This window comes from Acomys minous (genome assembly GCF_964271855.1).
Source record: "Acomys minous genome assembly, chromosome: 10".
NCBI lineage: Eukaryota > Metazoa > Chordata > Mammalia > Rodentia > Muridae > Acomys > Acomys minous.
The window spans coordinates 42,781,699-42,803,299 of record NC_140491.1 but is presented as its reverse complement, the minus strand read 5'-3'; the positions used below and the strand labels follow the sequence as shown (position 1 = coordinate 42,803,299).

The window sequence follows — 21,601 nt, the reverse complement described above, 5'->3', positions numbered from 1 at the left end:
AGATACAATAGGACTGACACACATATGAACTCACAGAGACTGTGCCAGTATACACAGGGCCTGCATATGTCTAAGCCAAATGAGATTCCAGTGCTGAGTGAACAAAAGCCCTACTTCTAACCCAGAGGCAATCTCCAAGTAACAACTACTTACAAAGGAAAATTAGTTTACTCCAATGGAGTCTCACTGGGTATACAAACCACACTTAAGGGCAGGACCCATGTGCAGCAGTATATGACCAACACAAAACATTCTCACTAGTATCTTTGGAGGGTTTTTGTCTCACAATTCTTTGTCTGGGTATTTTGGTTTTTTCTTGTTTTTTTTTTAAATCTTACACATCTTTTCTTATATATTATGGTTTTCAATTTTGTGATTTTATGGGATTTCTCTGTGTGTGAGCATGTGTGTGTCAACTATATGTAGTGTGCGTGTGTGTGTGTGTGTGTGTGTCTGTGTGTGTGTGTGTGTGTGTGTGTGTTTTCTTTGGCATTTTTTCTGTTTGTCTTATTCTATTAGTTTGTCTGTTTGTTTTAGTTGTCTCTTTTCTAATGAGAGAGAAGGAAAGCCTGTGGACTTGGGTGGGTGGGGACTTGAGAAAGATCCAGGAAGTCTTGAAGATGAAAAACTGTGATCAGGAAAAAAAAACAATTTTCAACAGAAATTAAAATTATTTTTAAACTTATGCTAAATAAATCACAGTAATGTGAAGTATGAACAGATCATTGAGTCTAGAGAAAATGTTATCTTAGTTGCTAGAAAAAGAATCATTAATTATAACCAAAAAGTTTACTCAATATATAGGCAGAGTTGAAATTATTTTTTTTTAGATACGGAGTTTATTAAATGCACATGGGGAGAGAAGGAAAGTGGGGAGGGGTACCCCAGAGAGAAACATAGAGAGTCAGAGGAGAGAGAGAGGTGAGAGGGGGGAGCTGAAATTACTTTTATACCTTACATTATAGACAAAAGTAAGCCCCAGGGGTTGTAATATCCTAAAGTCAAATCATTATTTAATTAAAATCTGCAATAATATTTTTGTTTTAAGTTATCAAAAAGGAATCTCATTAGTAATTTCTGTTAAATCTATACAGCCTAAATAAACAGATTTAATTTTAAGACATGACTTGCAAAACCAAAGAAATCAACTAGAATACAAAAATAACTCCTTTAAAAATACAACTGAGCAAAATCATGGACAAAGGCGACTTAATCTTAAGTACAGGAAAAGTGGAAACAATGAGCAATGTTCCATCCCATGAGGATGTGGGAAGATGAGTGCACTAGGCTCAGCTAGAGAGTTCTGAGTACTGTGTGAGTGACAAGGAGAACAATCAGGTCCTCCCACGTGGAGCCTCTACCTCTGAGTGAGCATGAGGACAGGCATATAAAATGGCATTTGTCATACACAAACCATAAAATAAAGAGAACTAAGGCACAATTAAAATGAAAATAAATTATCAGTGAATAAAATTAATGTCTGAGTGAATAAAAACACAAAAATTAACTGAACTGAACTAGTAAATAAAAAGTAAACACATTAAAAAGAATCACAGACAGGGCAGAAATGGCAAGACACAGATGCCAAAAGACTGCACAACAGAAGAAACTCAAGGCATAACCAGAAAACATAAGACAGGTAGATAATGTGAAGCCAAGGTATTTAAACTTTAAATGCCAATCTAAAATAGATTAAAAATAATCAAACTCTTAAATAAGCATAACCTGCAGAATTCAAATGTTAATTTTAAGAATAAATTCAATATTGTATAATAAAATGAGGCAATAAAAAGGAGATCAGTTACATAAAAAATTTATAATCCAACTATGAAAGCTGCAGCTGGTGAAATCAATGAAAATAGCAGAAGAATGAACACTAAAGTCATCTCATTTATGAAATTGATAAAAATAACATCTCTGGAAGTTAATTAAAAACTTTTAACAACCTGGAAAATATTATTATAAGAAAATCAACAGTGAATATCCAAAAGCTCAGTCCTAGAGGCAGTACTGGCTCCTGTAGTCTTTCCCCTCCAGTGCAGAAGTCAGTACTCTTTCTAATGTGCTAGAGGGATGGCTGAAAGCTCGGACATGGGCTGTTCCTAAGGACACAAACCGAGAGCCTTCTGGAGCAAGAAGAAGCCTTCCCAAACACTGATCACAAAACTTATGGGGCCAAAGATGCTCTGGGTAGCATTAAGCTCACAACTAACCCTAACAAGCTGGCCCAGCCCTTGCCCACATCCAGGTCCAACTTAAAAAACAGGGATGAAAACAAACTTCAGCAAGGCTTATTATCACCCTGGAATAGAGAAAGTTCCAATATTAGAGAGCATGGGAAACTTCTCCAATTCAGATGGTGTTTCAACATTCCTTAAACCTTTCTTTGTTTTTTACTGTATGTATAGTATATTTTATTTTTCAAAGACCTTTGAATTATATTTATTCTTTAAATGACTATCTAATATTGCTCACATAGTTCCCTCTATTTTGAATCAGATATATTTTGCCCATGGTTATTTTCCTCAAATTCTTTCTTCTTTCATTTCAACTTACCTTAAACTAGCTTTCTTTTCTTTTATATTGTTTGATCTTAATTCTTCATACTTCCTTTCTTTGTCCTCTCCTTTATTTCTTTCATTTATTTGGTTTTTTCTTTACTTAATATTTATTATAGTTTATTATACTTTATTGACATTTTCTTTTCTCTGCTTATTGTTAGTATATTATTTGACTTTGATTTTAATTATATTTCTGGATTTGGTGTGTTTTGGTATTTTTACTATTATAAAACTGTTTTCTCCTACCTCAGTAGGACTGGAAATTGAGTCTTCAATTTCCTTTATAAAGTAGGTCACTATGAAGATCCCATGGAACAAATATCCACTCATACTCACCCACACAAATTGCAACTTAGAAACACACATGCACGTGCACACATACACACACACACACACACACACACACACACACACACGAAGCAAGAACCAATAAAAAAAGACTTCTCCAAAAGTTCCAAAGCACTCAATAACTACAACAAAAGATTCTAAAATGGCTAAAATGCCAGACAAAAATTTCAAAAGTCTTGCTTTACAAAACATCATTGGCATTTGCTGCTCCCGCAACCCATCACCAGGAACAACAAAGAGAAGAGAGGTGAATCCATAATATGGAGAATTGAGCAAGCAATGAACAGCTGGTTAAGGGAAACCAACCATTGGTTGAACAAATGCCTAGAGGAACCAGTTTTGAGGAGAAGTTAAAGAACAGATAAATACTTGGAGACTCAGGCATATGCAGTACAAGTGGGAGGAGAACTTTGTTTTCTGGCTCTCTGGCTCTGTCTCGGTCTTGCCTGCTGTCTGACTCCTTGTTCATTGTCATCCATCTTTCTCTCTCTCTTCCTGCTTGTTGTTTCCCATCTTTCTATCTCTCTTCTTCCTTGCTGTTCCCCATCTTTCTATCTCTCTGGCCATTCCTCATCTCACTGTAGCTTATTCTCTCATGTCTGTTACTTGCTTTCCCTTCTCCTTGGGCCAAGCTCAATATTTTATTAAAATGAAGTTCAATTTTTTTCATTACAGATTACATCATGATTTTTCTCATCTTTTACAATCAATAGGGCATTAAGAAGATAACAAAGCATGCTTGCTTCTGCACCACATATACTAAAATTGGAAGGATACAGAGAAGATTAGCATGGCCCCTGTGCAAGGATCACATGCAAGTTCGTGAAGCGTTCCATATTCAACATATGAAGATGAAAATGGATTCAATGATAAACACACAGACAGAAGAAAATGGGAACATGAGAGCTCAGAGATGAAGGCAATCAACACAGAGGCGAGCCTGTCTAACAGAATCCAAGAGATGAGGACCGAATCTCAGGTCTAGAAGATACAATCACAGATCTTGAAGCAACCATTAAAGAAAATGCTAAATCTGGAAAAATCCTGACACAAAACATTCAAGAAATCAAGGACACCATGAAAAGAAGAAATCTGAGGATAACAAGCATTGAGGAAAGAGAAGATGCCAGACTCCAAGGCCCAGAAACTATTTTCAACAAAATCATAGAAGACACCTTCCCCAATCTAAAGAGATGCCTATAAACATACAAGAGGCCTACAGAACACCAAATAGAATAGATCAGAAAAGAAAAACTTCCCATCACATAATAATCAAAACAAAATATACAGAACAAAGAAAAAGTATTAAAAGCTGCAAGGGAAAGGAGCCAAATAACATTTAATGGTAAACCTATCAGAATTACACCCAAATTCTCAGCCGAGACCATAAAAGCCACAAGGGCCTGGACAGAGATCCTGCAAACCCTAAGAGACCACAGATGCCAGGCCAGACTACTTTACCCAGTAAAACTATCAATAGCCATTGACAGAGAAAACAAAATATTCCATGACAAAACCAAATTCAAACAGTACCTATCCACAAATCCAGATTTACAGAAGGTACTAGAAGAAAAACTCCACCCCAAAGGGACAAGCTACAACCAAAACTACTCAGGAAATAGATAACGACACCATTACAAAAACACAACAACACAAACGCTCTACTGGAACCAACATCAAAATTAAGACTCTTAACAGTCACTGGTCATTAATATCTCTCAACATCAATTCTCCAATTCTCCAATAAAAAGACACAGACTAACTGAATGGATGCACAAACGAGATGCGACATTCTTCTGCATTCAAGAAACACATCTCACCCATAAAGATAGACATTACCTCACGGTAAAAGGTGGAAAAAAATATTCCAAGTAAATGGTCACAAGAAGGAAGCCTGTATAGCCATTTTAATATCTAACAAAATAGATTTTCAACCAAAATTAATCAAAAGGGATGAGGAAGGACACTTCATACTCATCAAAGGTAAAGTCAACCAAGATAACATCACAATTCAGAACATCTATTCTCTCAATAAAGAGCACCCACATTTGTAAAAGATCTGCTAATGAAGCTGAAACCACACATAGATCCCTGCACAGTAATAATGTGAGACTTCAACTCCCCACTCTCACTGAAGGATAGGTCAGTAAAACAGAAACTAAGCTAACAAATATCATTAACCAATGCCATGAATCAAATGGATCTAACAGATATCTACAGAACCTTTCACCCAAACAAAAAGGAATATACCTTCTTCTCTGCACCCCATGGAACCTTCTCCAAAATTGCTCACATAGTAGGTCACAAGCAAGCCTCAACAGATACAAGAGGACTGAAATAATGCCTTGTATCCTATCAGATCACCATGGTCTTAAGGCTGCACTTCAACAACAAAAGAAATAACAAAAAGGCTACACATACATGGAAACTAAACAACTCTCTGCTAAATGACACCTGGCTCAGAGAAGAAATAAAGAAAGAAATTAAGAACTTCCTGAAATTCAATGAAAATGAGGAAACAACATACCCAAATTTGTGGGATACATTGAAAGCAGTGCTAAGAGGAAAATTCATAGCACTAAGTGCCTTTAAAGAGAAATTGGAAACATCGGACATAAGTATCTTAATGACACAACTGGAAGCCCTAGAAAAAAAGAAGCAGAAACACCCAAGAGGAGTAGACATCTGGAAATAATCAAACTCAGGGCTGAAATTAACAAATTAGAAACTAAGAAAACAGTCCAAAGAATCAACAAAACCAAGAGCTGGTTCTTTGAGAAAATCAACAAGATAGACAGACCGTTAGCCAAACTAACCAAAAGGCAGAGAGACAGTATCCAAAACAACAAAATCAGAAATGAAAAAGGAAACATAACAACAGACACTGAAGAAATACAAAGAATCATAAGATCCTACTTCGAAGGCATATTGCCACAAAATTTGAAAATCTAAGGGAAATGGATGATTTTCTTGATCAATTCCACTTGCCAAAATTGAGTGAAGAACAGATAAACAAGCTAAATAGTCCCATTTCCCCTATACAAATAGAAGCAATCATGATAGTCTCCCAACCAAAAAAAAAAAAAAAAAAGCCCAGGGCCAGATGGTTTCAGTGCAGAATTCTACCAGACCTTCAAGGATGTGCTAATATTGATATTCTACAAGCTACTCCAAAAGATAGAAATGGATGGAACATTACCAAATTCATTCTATGAGGCCATAGTCACATTGATACCTAAACCTCACAAAGACCCAACAAAGAAAGAGAATTTCAGACCAGTTTCTCTTATGAACATTGATGCAAAAATACTAAATAAAATACTTGCAAAACGAATACAAGAACATATCAAATATATCATTCAACATGACCAGGTAGGCTTCATTCCAGGCAAGCAAGGATGGCTTAATATACAGAAATCCATCAATGTAATCTACCATATAAACAAACTGAAAATAAAAAACCACATGACCATCTCCTTAGATGCAGAGAAAGCATTTGATAAAATCCAACACCCATTCATGCTAAAAGTTTTGGAGAAATCAGGGATACAAGGCACATACCTCAACATAATAAAGGCTATATACAGCAAGCCAATAGCCAAAATCAAAGTAAATGGTGAGACACTCAAGGAAATTCCTCTAAAATCAGGAACAAGGCAAGGCTGCCCACTCTCTCCATATCTCTCCAATATAGTCCTCGAAGTTCTAGCCAGAGCAATAAGACAACAAAAGGAGATCAAGGGGATCCAAATGGGAAAGAAGGAAGTCAAATTATCCCTATTTGCAGATGATATGATAGTGTACATAAGTGACCCCAAAATTGCACCAGAGAACTCCTACAGCTGATAAACACCTGCAGCAAATTGGCTGGATACAAACTTAACTCTAAAAAGTCAGTAGCCTTCCTATACACAAATGACAATCATGCAGAGGAAAACTACACCCTTCACATTAGCCACAAGTAATTTAAAATATTTAGGAGTTTCTCTAACCAAGCAAGTGAAGGACTTGTTTGAAAAAAATTTTCAAAACTCTGAAGAAAGAGATTGAAGATGACATGAGAAGATGGAATGATCTTCCTTGCTCATGGATCAGGAGAATTAACATAGTAAAAATGGCCATCTTACCAAAAGCAATCTACAGATTCAATGCAATACCTATACAATTTTTAGAGACATTGAAAGTTCAATTCTGAACTTCATATGGAAAAACAAAAAAACCCAGAATATCTAAAACAATCTTGTACAATAAAGGATCCTCCGGAGGAATCTCCATACCTGATCTCAAACTGTACTATAAAGCAACAGTAATTAAAACAGCATGGTACTGGCACAGCAATAGGCAGGTTGATCAATGGAATCAAATCGAAGACCCAGAAATGAATCCAAGTTCTTTACAAAGGTACTTAGTGCTATGAACTGTCCTCTTACCACTGATTTCAAATCCAAGTGTATCAAAGACCTCAACATAAAACCAGAGACATTAAGTCAGTTAGAAGAAAAAGTGGGGAGGAGCCTGGAACACATTGGCACAGGAGACAACTTCCTGAACAGAACACCAACAGCCCAGACTTTAAGGTCAACAATTAATAAATGGGACCTCATGAGGCTGAGAAGCTTCTGTAAGGCAGGAGACACTGTCAACAGAACAAAGCGACAGCCTATAGACTGGGAAAGGATCTTCACTAACCCTGCATCTGACAAAGGTCTAATATCCAAAATATATAAAGAACTGAAGAAATTAAATACCACCAAACCAATAACCCAATTGAGAAATGGGGCTCAGACTAAACAGAGAATTCTCAACAGACGAATATCGAATGGCTGAGAAACACTTAAAGAAATGCTCAATGTCCTTAGTCATCTGGGAAATGCAAATCAAAACAACTCTGAGATTCCATCTTACACACATCAGAATGACTAAGATCAAAAACTTAAGTGACACCACATGCTGGCAAGGATATGGAGAGAGGAACACTCCTTCATTGCTGATGGGAATGCTAACTAGTACAGCCACTTTGGAAATCTGTCTGGCACTATATCAGAAAACTGGGAATAGGGCTTCCTCAAGACCCAGCTATTCCACTCCTTGGAATATACCCAGAAGATGGTCCAGCATACAACAAGAACATTTCCTCAACCACGTTCATAGCAGCCTTATTCATAATATACAGATCATGGAAACAGCCTAAGTGTCCCTCAGTAGAGAATGGATAAAGAAACTGTGGTACATTTACACTATGGAATACTACTTAGCTATTAAAAACAGGGAAATCCCGAAATTTGTGGACAAATGGATTAAACTAGAAATTATTATAATGAGTGAGTTAACCCAGAAGCAAGAAGAATCAAATGGTATATACTCACTTATATCTGAACACTAGCCCAAGGGATATGTCCCATGAAAGTCTTCACTTACCAGGAAAGTGGGATAGAGGGGAAGACTTCCTATTGGGACTCTGGGTAAGAGAAGCACGGAAGAATGGGGAAATAGAAGGATCCAGAGAGTCCTAGAAACCTACAAGAAGAGCATTATGATGGACAGATCTTGGTCCAGAGGTCCTGTTCAAACTATGGCACCAGCCAAAGACAAAACATGCAGTAAACTTTGAACCCCTATCCAGATCTAGCCAATGGACAGGACATTCTCCACAGTTAAGTGGATACTGGGGACTGACTTTCACGCGATCTCTGGTGTCCTATATTTGACCATGTCCCCGGGATGGGGAGACCTAGTGGCACTCAGAGAAAAGATAGCAGGCTGCCGATAAGAGACTTGATACTCTTATGAGCATATACAGGGGGAGGAGGTCCCCCTCAGTCATAGTCATAGGGGAGGGGAGCAAGGGGAAAATGGGAGAGAGAGAGGAATGGGAGGATACAAGTGATGGGATAACAATTGAGATGTAATATGAATAAATTAATAAAATATATTTTTAAAAAGATAACAAAGCAAGAGAACAATCTAACAAGAAAATACAAACAGTTCTATTTAACCTATAATAAAGCATACAGCAAAAATCAATTTCCAAGCAATGGTCAGCATAACCTGATTATTATTTCTTAAACAATACTTGGGAAAATTTAATTATAAATTTCCCCGAGCTCAAGCCATTGTGTTTACAAGATAGTCACAGCAACATAGTATGAGCTAAATGTTCTCTAATAAAGAGAAACTTGACTTATTCCCAGTCCCAAACCAATAGGTGTGCTATCCAAACCTAGGCTAGCTGTCAAAGGATCCCCTCTTGTAAAATGTCTGTGAAGTATGACAATCCAAACCCACCTTCTATTTCTCTCAAAGCAATAGATTCTAATAAAACCTTTCTATGGCTAACAGTATCTATCCAGGTACTGTTATGTAAAAGTCTTAACTTTCTTTTATGCAGTTTCTGCTTAGGTGCTCACAGTCAGAGCAAAACAAAACAAAAAACAAAAAACCCAAGAACAACAACAAAAAGCCCTCTATCTTTGTCTTAAGCCTTTGACCAGATGCCCTCTTTCAACATTCTCTGTGGGGAAAAGTTTTCCATGTATGATTTTCATTAGGGTTGAGAAAAGAAAACAGACAGTTTTAGGAGAAAAAGCAGATTGCTAGACAAAATTACACCTGGACCATACATAATATTTAAGGGCAGTGGTGAGCAGCTGGACATCTTTAGCATTTTGGCAAGCAAAGCCTCTGTGATCTATCCTTATATCTGTGAACAGGAATTAAACAAGATTCAAACAGATGAAAGAAGTCAATTCAAGACCCGGATGAGAAAGATAACAACCTAGACAGGAAATCAACAAACAAACATAGATTCTTAAACAAAATATACAGAAGTTTTAGAAATGAAAAACTCAGTTAATAAAACAAAAATCTCAATAGAAAACAGCACCAATGGACTAGAATAGGCAAAAGGAGGAACACAAGAGATTGAAGGCTGGGTTCAGAATTAATATAGTCATATAGCAACAAAGAAAAGAAAACAAAACAAAGACCTCTGGGACATAAATTATGAGGAATTTAGAAGCACTAATAGACATGGGAAAACCCTCTCTGGGTCATATTAAGGTTAAAATACCAAGAATAGAGAAGTAAGAAAGAATGCTCAAAACACCAGGAAGAAGTACCAAGTAAACAGCTTACTTCTCAGCAAAGAAGTTAAATTCCAGGAGAATATGGCCTAATATATTTCAAGCCCTGAAACAAAATAACTGTTTACAGGACTACTGTCGATGCCGCCTCCGACCAGCAGGAAAGACACCAACACCAGGAACTCTTCTTGCAGCAGTTTGTTCAGGAACTTTGACTACCGGAGTGACCCCGGGAAAAGCTCCCACAGAACCTTTATAGTGTGCCTGGTCCTATCAGAGACTGCCACGTTGTCGCTCTTGGTTGGTGCATTCAGATCACGCCACCTCACGCTATACCTTGTTCGGATCACGCCACCTCACGCTATGCCTTCAGGCATGCCCATAAGGGGCTCACTCAAGGGAGCATTGCGCACGCGCATAAGGGGCGCATTACGCCGGGGAAGCAGTAGGGGGTGCTGCTATCTGTGGCTCTCCACAGACTACTAAATCTAACAAAGTTATCCTTTGAAAATAAAGGATAAAGAAAAATCTATGATAATCTTAAACTAAACAATTTCTAAACAAAACCAGCAACTACAGAAGAAACCAAACAGAATAGGAAACAGAAGATGAAGAAACATAACACAAGCATAGTAGGTCAGCAATGAGTAAATTTCACTGGGAGAATAGGTAACAAATGATACTCAAGTTTTAGTAATTCAGCAAGCCTCTCAGAAAAGAGAAGTTAAATTACTCTCAATAGTAATCTTAAATGTAGACTGGCAACTGGCTAGATAGTTTAAGAAAAAAATCCAATTACTTTCTCTATTTAAAAAAATCTCACCTCACTTGCAAACAGAAAGACTAAAGGTAAATGATATAAAATGATATTCCAAGTAAAAGAAATTTAAAACTAAATACAAGTTTCTATGCTCATACCTAGCAAAGCATATATCCAAGCCTATGTTAGTTAGAAATGATAAAGGTCATGGGATTCTAACAAATGCAATAGTCCTTCACAAAGACAAAATGATTATAAATAGATATGAATTGAATATTAGATTACCTAATTGCATAAAACAAACTTTTGAACATAAAGGTAAAAACAGATCTGGAAGAGTACTAATGGGTAATTTCAATATCCCATTCTCATTAGCCAGTAGATTATTCAGGGTAAAGAAATAAGTAACTAGAAAGCCAGGGATACATTGATAAAAATGAATTTAGTTGTCAGACATCTATATGATATACTGTGGAGACATGAAAGCCAGCCCTAAGCTGATGACTCTGTGTTTTTACCTGCCCAGAAATGAACTGCTCTATCCCACACATTAAAGTGCTCAGAACTGAGTAATAATTAGCACAGGTCCCCAGTGATGTCTAAAGAAACTTTCTATGGAGCCAGGAGTCCCTTAAGAGCCATTGACTTTTGGCTCTGGAATGCCTAGACAATTCTAGCGGCCTGCAGGTGAGATAAGAGAAGGCTGATGGGCTGTGAGGTATTGACAGCAGCCTTTGCCTCTGTAAAACTTGCTTATCACTATGGTAAAGGTATGAAATGGTCTTTTTATTTATTACTATATAGTAGGAAAGTAAAAAAGCTGAAGGAAGTAAAACAATTTTGCTGCCCAGCTGTGGATTCCATGGATGGTAGTAATGTACACCTTTCTGATGCCCGCCTTTAAAACCCCACTTTAACCATCACTGTCCACATGGCATGCTGTCTGGCTAGCAGCTAAATTGAATTCATTTAATATATGTTCACTTCCAGAAACTGGAAATAGCCTAGATACCCATCAACAGATGAACAGGTTAGGGAAACATGGATCATTTAAACAATGGAATATTATTCACCTGTTCAAAAATAATCATGAAATTTACAGGTAAACAGATGAAACTTTCAAAAAACCATCCTGAGTTAAGTAACCTTGAAATCTATAATGTATCTGCTTGCATAATCCACTGGTGCAATAGTGGCTTAAGGAAAGAAGAAAAAAGAAAGAAAAGAAAAGAAATTACACACAAATAAGAAAGAAAAAAGCCAAATCACCTCTACCAAGCAACAGTATATTTCAATTGCCCTAAAGACACCACTAGAACAGTTTTAGCTCTAGTAAGCAAGGTATCTGGACAAAATGCAACATACTAATTTCAATGGCGTCTCTATATAGAAACATGCTTAGAATGAAACGAGACAATCAAACCCACTCACACTAGCACTTAACACCACCTAGGAAAAACATAAAAGATAACTAGAATAAAAAAAAAACTTGGGAGCCGGGCATGGTGGCGCATACCTTTAATCTCAGCACTTGGAATGCAGAGGCAGGTGGATCACTGTGAGTTCGAGGCCAGTCTGGTCTACAAAGTGAGTCCAGGACAGCCAAGGATACACAGAGAAACTCTGTCTAAAAAAACAAAAAAAACAAAAAAACAAAAAAAAAACAACAACAAAAACTTGAAAACACCAAAGAAAGAAACTTAGCAGGATATTATTCAAAGACAGACTCCTATGTTCATTGATTGCCAGAATTAATATCATGGATGTGTCTGTATAACTGAGGACAACCTGCAGATTCAGTGTCATCTCCACTAAAATGCCAATGGCCTTTTTCAAAGAAATATTTTTTTTAATTTAAAAACTCCTTAGTGAGTTCAAAAAATTCCAAATAGCCAAAGCCACCCTGAGGAAAAAGTAGCACTGTTGGAGCTATCACAATATTAAATTTTTAATTATATGACAGAGTAACAGTAAATAAATAAATAAATAAATAAAAAATAAAAAACCTAATACAGGCACAAAACAGACAGACATATCAATGCAATTGGCAAAAGGAACCAAAAATGAACCAACATAGCTATAGCTACAGCCATGATTCCCAACGAAGATGGTATAGAAACTTATCTTGGACAGAAATTAGCCTCCCCAGGAAATGGACGGAAACAGATGCCTACAGGTAAAGACTGGAACTAGACTCCTAATGTCCATCTCCTACAGAAATCAATTCAAAGTAGATGAAAGACTTCAATGTTGTTTGAAACTACCAGAAGCAAACACTTCAATATATATGCAGAGGCAATGGCTTTCTGTCAGGAGCACAACAGCTCAGAAAATAATAGCGAGAAGGGCAAATGGAATTGCATGAAGTTAAAGAGCTACTCCACAACTAAGAAACAATTAACAGAGCCAACAGAATGGAAGAAAATCTTTGTCAGTTATTACTCTGTCAAAAGACCAGTATCTGTAATATATTTTTAACTCAAAAGTTAAAGCAAATAGTCAAATCAGAAATGAGAAAGTGAACTGAAGAGAAACCTTTCAAACCAAGAAATGCAAATAAGACCTTTGGAGAAACTTTTTTTTTGCAAGTGGTTGTTAATTGAAGATAGGCTCTTAGTTGGGAATGAGACCTGTGCCTACTTCCCCATCTCAGCACTGGCATCCATCTTGTTTGGATAATGTGGGTCATATGCATGTTATCCCAGTCTCTGTGACTTCATATGTCCATCAGTCCTGTTGTGTCTGGAAGACACTGTGACCATCCGTCACCTCTGGCTCTGACCATCTTTCTGCCTTCTCTTCCACATAGTTCCCTGAGCCCTCTGGGAATTTGATGAAAGCATCCCATTTAGGGCTAAGTGCCCCAAAGTCTCTACTCCTGTGCACTGTCTAGTCTATCCTTTTTTTCTTTCTCTCTTTTTTACCCTACTAGTCCTTTGCATATATGGTTTCTGGTTTTGTGTTTTTGTCAGACTCACGACTATGCAAAGGAACATGTGGTTCTCTGTGTCTATATCTGTTTCTTGTGCCTTTCTTGGACTCTCTTCCTTTTGCTTGTTGTATCCTACCTTTCTTCTGGTGTGTTTGATTTTGTGCTATTTTATTATATTTATTTTAGTATTATCCCTTAGATTCATGTTTCTTTTCAAATGAGACAGAATTAGGGTGGATGCAGGTTGGAAGGGAAGTGTGGAGGAACTTGGAAAAGTAGAGGGATGCAAAACTGTAAACAGGATATATTGTATGAAAAAATATATTTTCAATAAAAGAAAACAAGATAAAGGAAATGCAAATGTCCAATAAATACATGAAAAAGAAGTCCACATTTGTACCTAATGTGTAAAAATGTTCAAGTTAAAGCAAGTTGAGATTCCATTACACTCAGAATGGCTATCATAATAAAAACATCATACATATACACTATGGAATATTATTCAGCCACAAACAAAAATAAAACCATGAACTTTGCAGGTAAATGAATGGAACAAGAAAAGTGAGGTAACCCAAGCCCAGAAAGACAGGCATAACATTTTCTCTCTCACTGGTGGCTCCTAGCTCCAAATCTTCAGATATAAGTACATGACTTGAAGTAACTGAATAAACTAAAAGTGGAGAAGTGGAGAGCAATACAGAGGGAAGTAGCAGGGGAAATGGCAAAAACGGGCAATTCTAATTAGGGAGGGAGGACACAGGTAAATCAAGGAGGAGGAGGGAAAACGGTAATAGTAATAGTAAGGATGTCTGAAAATGTCATAAGAAATCACACTATTAACTTTTATACTATTAACTCGCCAGCTTTTCATGAAAGCTGTGTGTCTGAAATCAGATCCTCATGCACAGACAGCAAGCACTCTTATGCCTGAACAATCTCCCTCGCCCTAGATATTTTTTTAAAAGGGAGAAGGATTACTATTTGAAAAATGGAAGATGACTAGGTTTGGAGGGGGACACAAGGAGAGCAAATGTGATCAAAGCATGCTATGTGTGTATGAAAACAATAATGAAAACAATTTTGTATAATTGATGTACAATAATAAAAAATGGGTGTGATGACTAGCCCAAAATAAGCTTTATTGTTTAATTTTTTTAATTTTTAAAAAAAGCAAGTTGACAGAGGGAAAAAGAGAGGAGAAAGAAAGGGGAGGGGGGAAGAAAGAAGGGGAAGGAAGAGACAGGAGAGGAGAGAGGAGGGAGGACTCTGTCATCTATCTCAGCTTACGGGCTGAAGAGTGCCTTCCTTGCCATAGAGAATTACTAATCCACACTGAGAATGTGAACGCACTTGGACACAGGGCCTCTGCAAAGAAACTCAAGTCTGTAGAGTGGATCCAAATCCAGTGTGACTAGAAAGGGAGACTTACACCCACATCCAAGTAAATACAAGGGGAAGACATAGAAGAGATTCGTGGAGAAGTTAGTCCACTTCTAACTCAAGCAAAGTCTGAAGCAGACCTTTTCCTTAGAGCCCTCATAGGAGCCAGAGCTGCTACCACTCTCGCTAAGCAATTCTAGCCTCCAGGACTATGAGACCTCTCTGTTGTTTACGCCATCCACTAAGTGTCGCCCTGTTGCAGGAGTCCCAGAGAACTGCAGTACTTTAGAAAAGCTGGCCTTGTAGCATTTTATTACCTCCTGTTCTAACCCTTCTTCTCCACCTCCCTAGTAACCTTGAAAACTAATGGTCTGAAATTATAGCGGAGCCAGGAGCCTGGCAGCCACTAGAGGGAGCAAAAGGCATTTGGATGCCTACAATTTTTTTTTTTTCTCTCTCTCTCAGAGGACAGTCATTGGATCTGTCTAACATTATCTTGAAAGACCCTCTGGCCGTTTTTTACTGGATTTAGAGTATACTGGATTGTACAGCTTGATACAGTGAAATAACTGCAGGAAGTATATTACCAAAAATGCTTATAAGAAAAAAAAACTAGTGAATGATATTTGGAACTTTGAAAAAATTCTAACACATTACATAAGTTACAGAACACCAAGTTCATGCATACAAGTGTGAACATTCCCAGGACTGTGTACATGCACATTCAATGTACATTGAAACCAAAGCTCTTCACAGCTTAAAGTGAATAGTAAAACATAACTAGCACCCACTTGTGTGGAAACTAAAATTATCCCCCACCCCTCAAAAAAAGAACCTTCTGTAAAGGCTAAAGGCTAACTGGTGACAAATACTGAAGTTTCTGGCTAGTCATTAGCCTACAGAAAGTCAACCAAAACACCACCACCATATCTTGAGAAAGCAAAATAATCTTATTTTCAGAATCACTATGCTATATTATTTTTAAATGTCCATTTCCAAAACAGGTCCAAGAAATATGCATCTAAAACATAGCAGAAAATTGAAAGTAAATTTGAGAAATAACAAATGTTTGGCACAACTGATTAAAATGTTAAATTTGCTATTTTAAATATGAGCCAAGAAAATGATACCTAAAGTACTAATAAAAATCTGGGATGCAGGCAGCAGGAGCAGGTCCGCAGGGTTCAAAAGATGATGTCCTCAATGCTTTCTGAGGAGGAGGATTGTGTTCCAGAGCTACACAGACATGTTCACGCCCGAGAGAGGCCTGATTGGGAGGAAACACTTAGGACAATGTATTAGAAATACCCAAGCTGAGCTCATCCAAGATGGCATCGATCGCACACTGTGTCTGATCTGCCAAACAGCAGTGACTGCACAGCCACCAAAGGACCATACTAAGAGCTCCAAAACACAGTGCTGTTGTTTCCCAGAAAGAAGGAAATCCTGTCATGTGGATCATCCATGCCGTCCTGCCTCAGGACCATGGGACCATGCTCCTGTGAGCTCCCAGAGACCACAGGTGGCCTCCAGCACTGCTGCTTTTCGGGCCCAATGCAGTGTGGGCTAAAGAGATGGCATTCGAGGAGAGGGTGCTGCTCAAGTTGAGCCCGAGTGAGGACTGCACCGCCCACACCACAGGCCTCATGGACCTCCTCTCATGGGCCTGGGCCATGCTCAGTGCCGAAAGCTGGACGATGCACAGGTAGATACTAAGGGCAGCACCAAGGAAGAGGCCCATATGCAATGGAACCAGAGACTCAGGAGGCATAATCAACAGAGCCACAAATTCCCCGGGACAAGAAGCTGAGCTGAGCCAACATCGAGGGTTTCTGTGAGCTACTCAACAAAGACTTTGAGGGGTCTCCACTTGCCACCTGCTTGATGGCCCACCAGATCCACCACCTACAGGGTAGGAGGCTATCCAGGCCTTGACGGCCAGCAACAATCTGGCGAATTGAACGGGAGAGGAGAGCTGGCGCTGAGGACATGGAAGCAGGAAAGCTGGCCCTGAGGACAAGGGAGCAGGAGAGCTGGCGCTGAGGACAAGGGAGCAGGTGAGCCAGCCCTGGAGACATAGGATCCAGAGAGCTGTCCCTGCCCTGAGGACACAGGAGCAGGTGAGCCAATCCTACCCTGATGACATGGGAGCGGGTGAGCCAGCCCTACCATGATGACGTGGGAATGAGAAAGCAGAAAGCGGGCCCTGCCCTAAGAACAAGAAAGCGGGCCCTGATCCAGGGCTCTGAGGGAACTTCACCCCAACATCTATCCCATGTATGACCTGCTGGAACACATGAAGGGGCTGGACCTGCAGACTCAAAGATTAAGAATCTCCTTGACACACGACAACAATGGGATATCTGACAGCAGTCCCAGTGAGGATCCAGTAATGACAGTGTAGGCCTCCAACCAGACCCATGAATCTTAGCAACGAACATTTGAAAGTAAACATATGTGGACAAAGGGCTATACTATGTGATACACTACAGCTTCTGTGACAAGATTTTTTGTCTGTTTGTTTTATCTTATTGGGGGGGAGGAGAGAAATTTTGGTGCATGACATGTAAATCATAGACATTTAATAAAAGTAAAAAAAAAATGGGATGCAGTCATTTCAAATAAAGAATATCAATGAGAAAATTAAAAGGTCTGGAGAAATTCCAAACTAAAGTGTAATAACTGAAATGAAAACTCCAGTCTCAGGGACAGCAGAAGACTGACCAGTCAGAAGGGATGGGAGCTTTTAAGAAAAGCCTGGGGATTATCCAGACTGAGAGACGTGAAATTGAGGATAAAGATAAGTGAACCTTAAGGGAAATCACCAGTTCATCAGAGTTCCAGTAAAGATAGGAAAATATTACAGAGAAATGTTTGAAAAAACATTGATTAAAACCTTCCCAAAATTCACAAATATCACAAGTCCACAAATTTAAGATTACTGAACTTCAGCAAGAAAAAACTCAAAAAGATGCACACCTACACATCTCATGATCCATCAAAATTCATAAATAAAGATTCTCTAGATGTTTATAATAAAAGCAACAAGGAGAACTAGTTATATAAGTGATTCTTTTTTTAATTTTTATTTTTTTAATTAATTTATTCATATTACATCTCAGTTGTTAGCCCATCCCATGTATCCTCCCATTCCTCCCTTCCTCCCACTTCCCCCCTACTCCCCTCCCCTCCCCTATGTCTGTGTCTGAGGGGGACCTCCTCCCCCTGTATATGCTCATAAGGTATCAAGTCTCTCCGTGGTGACCTATTATCTTTCCTCTGAGTGCCACCAGGCATCTCCATCCAAGGGACATGTTCAAATATGGGGCACCAAGTGATTCTTAACGAATAGTTTGTCTCTCATTTTTTTTCCTTAGAAGAGGTGATTAAATATAAATTTTGAATAAGCATAAAAGTGGAGTAAATTACTATTAAAATATATTTTACAAACTCTAGAACCAGATGGGCTTACCAGCAAATTGTATCAAATAATTAAAGCAAAATTAACAATGATCCTTCACAAACTGTTTCAAAAAACACGAGGAGGAAATATACTAGTCTGCTCCACAAAGTCACCACCACCGTAACATTAAAATCAAATACATTGCTTACAGAAGACTGCAAGCCTTTGTGACATAAACTGCACAATACTAGTAATCAAATCCAGCGTCACAGAAAAAGACTGTAGTGGGCCAGTAAGATGGCTCATCAAGTAAAGTTTCTTCTTGCCATACCTGACAAACTGAGTTCAATTTCTGGGGCCCACATAGTTGAAGGAGAGAACCAAACCCTTCAAGTTGTCCTCTGACCTCCACATAACAGTGACAGCATTCACACACACCCTTCCATATGCCCAAACATACAACTGATAAATAATTTATTTTTACAAAGCAAAGGACTCTACATCATGATCAACAAAGGATTAAATGTCATGATCAACTAAAATTTGCTCCCAAAATGCAAGGCTATTTCAAAATATAAAAACCAATCAATAAAAAGCACCATAGCAACAAAATAAGCAAAACCGAATGATTGTTTTCACAGATGTAGGAAGACAATTTGACAAAACCCAACACGCTTAGCAGCAAAAATACTCAAGATGGGCAGAAGGAACCTTCTTCAGTCTGACTAAGAACATCTTTACAAACACAGCATTATGCTGAATACTCAAGAAATAAAACAGTCTCCTTCCCCTAAGAGAGAAGCAACACAAAGTGACTTGCTATATATAATCACTATTGACGAAGTCCTAAAGGAAGTGACTTGTAAGAAAAACAATTGTACTCATATTGGAAACAAAGAAACATAGCTATTTTCAGGTATTATAATTTGCATGGAAAACATTCAGGAATAGCACCCAAGGATGGGTAGTAGTAAATAAAATTTTGCAAATGACAACGTATAAAACCAACTGCATGTCTAAAACCAGCAACAAACAATCTAAAAACTACCTAAATTGAATTCTCTCATTTAAAATAGCATTAAAAATGAAATAAGTTAGAATAAACACTGCAACCACAAACTTATATTCTGAAAACTACAAGCAGCCTGAAGAGAAATTAGGCTTAAATGTGAAGCTATGTAATGTTTATTCAACAAAAGGATTAACAAGGGACAAAAATCGATCTAGAGACTCCATTTAACTCCTATTTTAAAAGCCCAGAGTGCTGTTTGTTGCAATTGATACTGACTGTAGAAGTAATGCGGTATTGCAAGGAGTCCACAGTAACAATAGAAATCTTAGAGAACAAAACTGAAGGTCTCACATTTAATCACCTAAAAACTCACTAGAAAGCAATGATAATCAGAACAGCAAGATGCTGGCATAAGACACAGACATGAGAACCAATGCAAGAGGACAGGGCGCCCATCGCTAAGCCCACAGCCATGGCCAGTTGCTTTTCAGTAACAGCGACAAGACAGACTTCAAAAGAGAATCATCCCTTCAACAGCAGGACAGCCATACATTAAAGAAAGAGTTCTAGCCCCAGCATTTGTCAACAGCAAAGATTAACTCAGAATGAAGTTTGTGAGATTTTTAAAAGGAAACAGAAGAATAAACTGAGACCAAAGTTTAAAGTGTATTTTTCTAAAAACATTAAAAAGTAAAAACTGTAGCTGGGCAGAAGTAGTGCATGACTTTAATCCCAGCACTCAGGAGACAGAGGCAGATGAGTTCGAGACCAGCCTAGTCTACAGAGCTAGTCCAAGGAAAACCAGACACACACACACACACACACACACACACACACACACACACACACACACACAAACAAAAAACAAAACAAAAAAAGAAGGGGATATAATTCACAGAATGGAATCTGTAAGGCATATGATGTCTAACAAGCTTCCAATAGCTATAATACATAAAGAACACTACAACACAAGTGTGAGCTAGATACGGTCTCAAATAGGCATTCTTGCAGAAAGATACATAAATATTATACAGGTATATATGAAAAGAAGCATGTCACTATTAGTCCTTAGGAGCATACAACGCAAAACCACAATAAGGTATCATTTCACACATGACTAAGATGGCCAGAATATAAACAGATGGACAGTGACAAAAGTTGATGAGAGTATTAGGAAGTTTGGCCCTCCATATACTGCTGGTATGAAGGAAAACATGTTCAGGATCTCTAGAAAATATTTTACGAGTTCTTCAATATGTTAAACAGATCATTGATACTTTAGCTCTTAATAACTCTTCTAAGATATACTTAAGGAAAGTAAAAGCATACATTCACATACAAAAGGACATTATTTGGCTGCAAAAAGGAGTGACATACTTATACAACCTCAACAAATAAAGTGTTATACAAAGTGAATACAAAGGCCATGTAACATCCGGTTTTAATTAAACCAACAACAGCACCTATCAATCGGAAAATATTAGCAGTGTTCAAGAGCCGGGAATACTTGCTTAATGAGCACAGGTATTTCTTTACAATATGATGGTGATGTTGAACTTCTAGTTCTGATGATTGCCAAACTTATCAATAAAGTAAAAAACATTAAAGAGTGTGTTTTGTGGCAAGTGAATTAACTCAATAAAAAAAAACCCAACAAAAGTTGCAGCTGCTGAGCCTCATGTGAATACTCTGAAAACATATATCCAAAATCTTCATGGGGTTTAGATCTCAAATGGAAATTATTTCAGCATATTTAGGCTTCCCACATTTAGTATTATAATGAGTGGTATATCTGTTACAAGTAAAAGCACTATATGAAACAAGTTAACTCTTAGAAATAAATTTTCTTTTCCCATAGAATTAGACTTGAATGACTCTAGATCTACAAAAGCCACTTTAATTCAGCTCTGCAGAAGGAGAGTAACTTGGGAATATAACCCTTTTCAGCAGGACTGCTAAATTCTAAACAGATGCTAGTAATTTCCAATTACTGAAAAGCTATTCAGGAGTACCAGGAAAATGTGACGATCCCACTATTTTCAGTGAATCCTGAGTCAAGCGAAAACCTCTTGGCAATCGAGCCAAATCTCCAACTATGGAAAAAAGAAGAAAACAAATGATCA

At 37.9% G+C, this 21,601-nt stretch overlaps 1 protein-coding gene across 3 annotated transcripts in view; it reads right to left on the bottom strand.

Annotated features, from left to right (window-relative positions):
- Positions 1 to 21,601, bottom strand: part of ZPBP (zona pellucida binding protein) — a 191,120-nt gene that overhangs the window by 166,900 nt on the left and 2,619 nt on the right. For all 3 annotated transcript variants that reach the window (XR_014782265.1, XM_084797308.1, XM_084797307.1), the window contains exon 2: positions 21,491 to 21,571. Coding sequence is in view for 2 of the 3 variants with exons in the window: in XM_084797308.1 (XP_084653434.1) it covers positions 21,491 to 21,571 (81 nt within the window). In the remaining variant the exon portion in view is untranslated. The remainder of the gene's footprint in view (positions 1 to 21,490; positions 21,572 to 21,601) is intronic.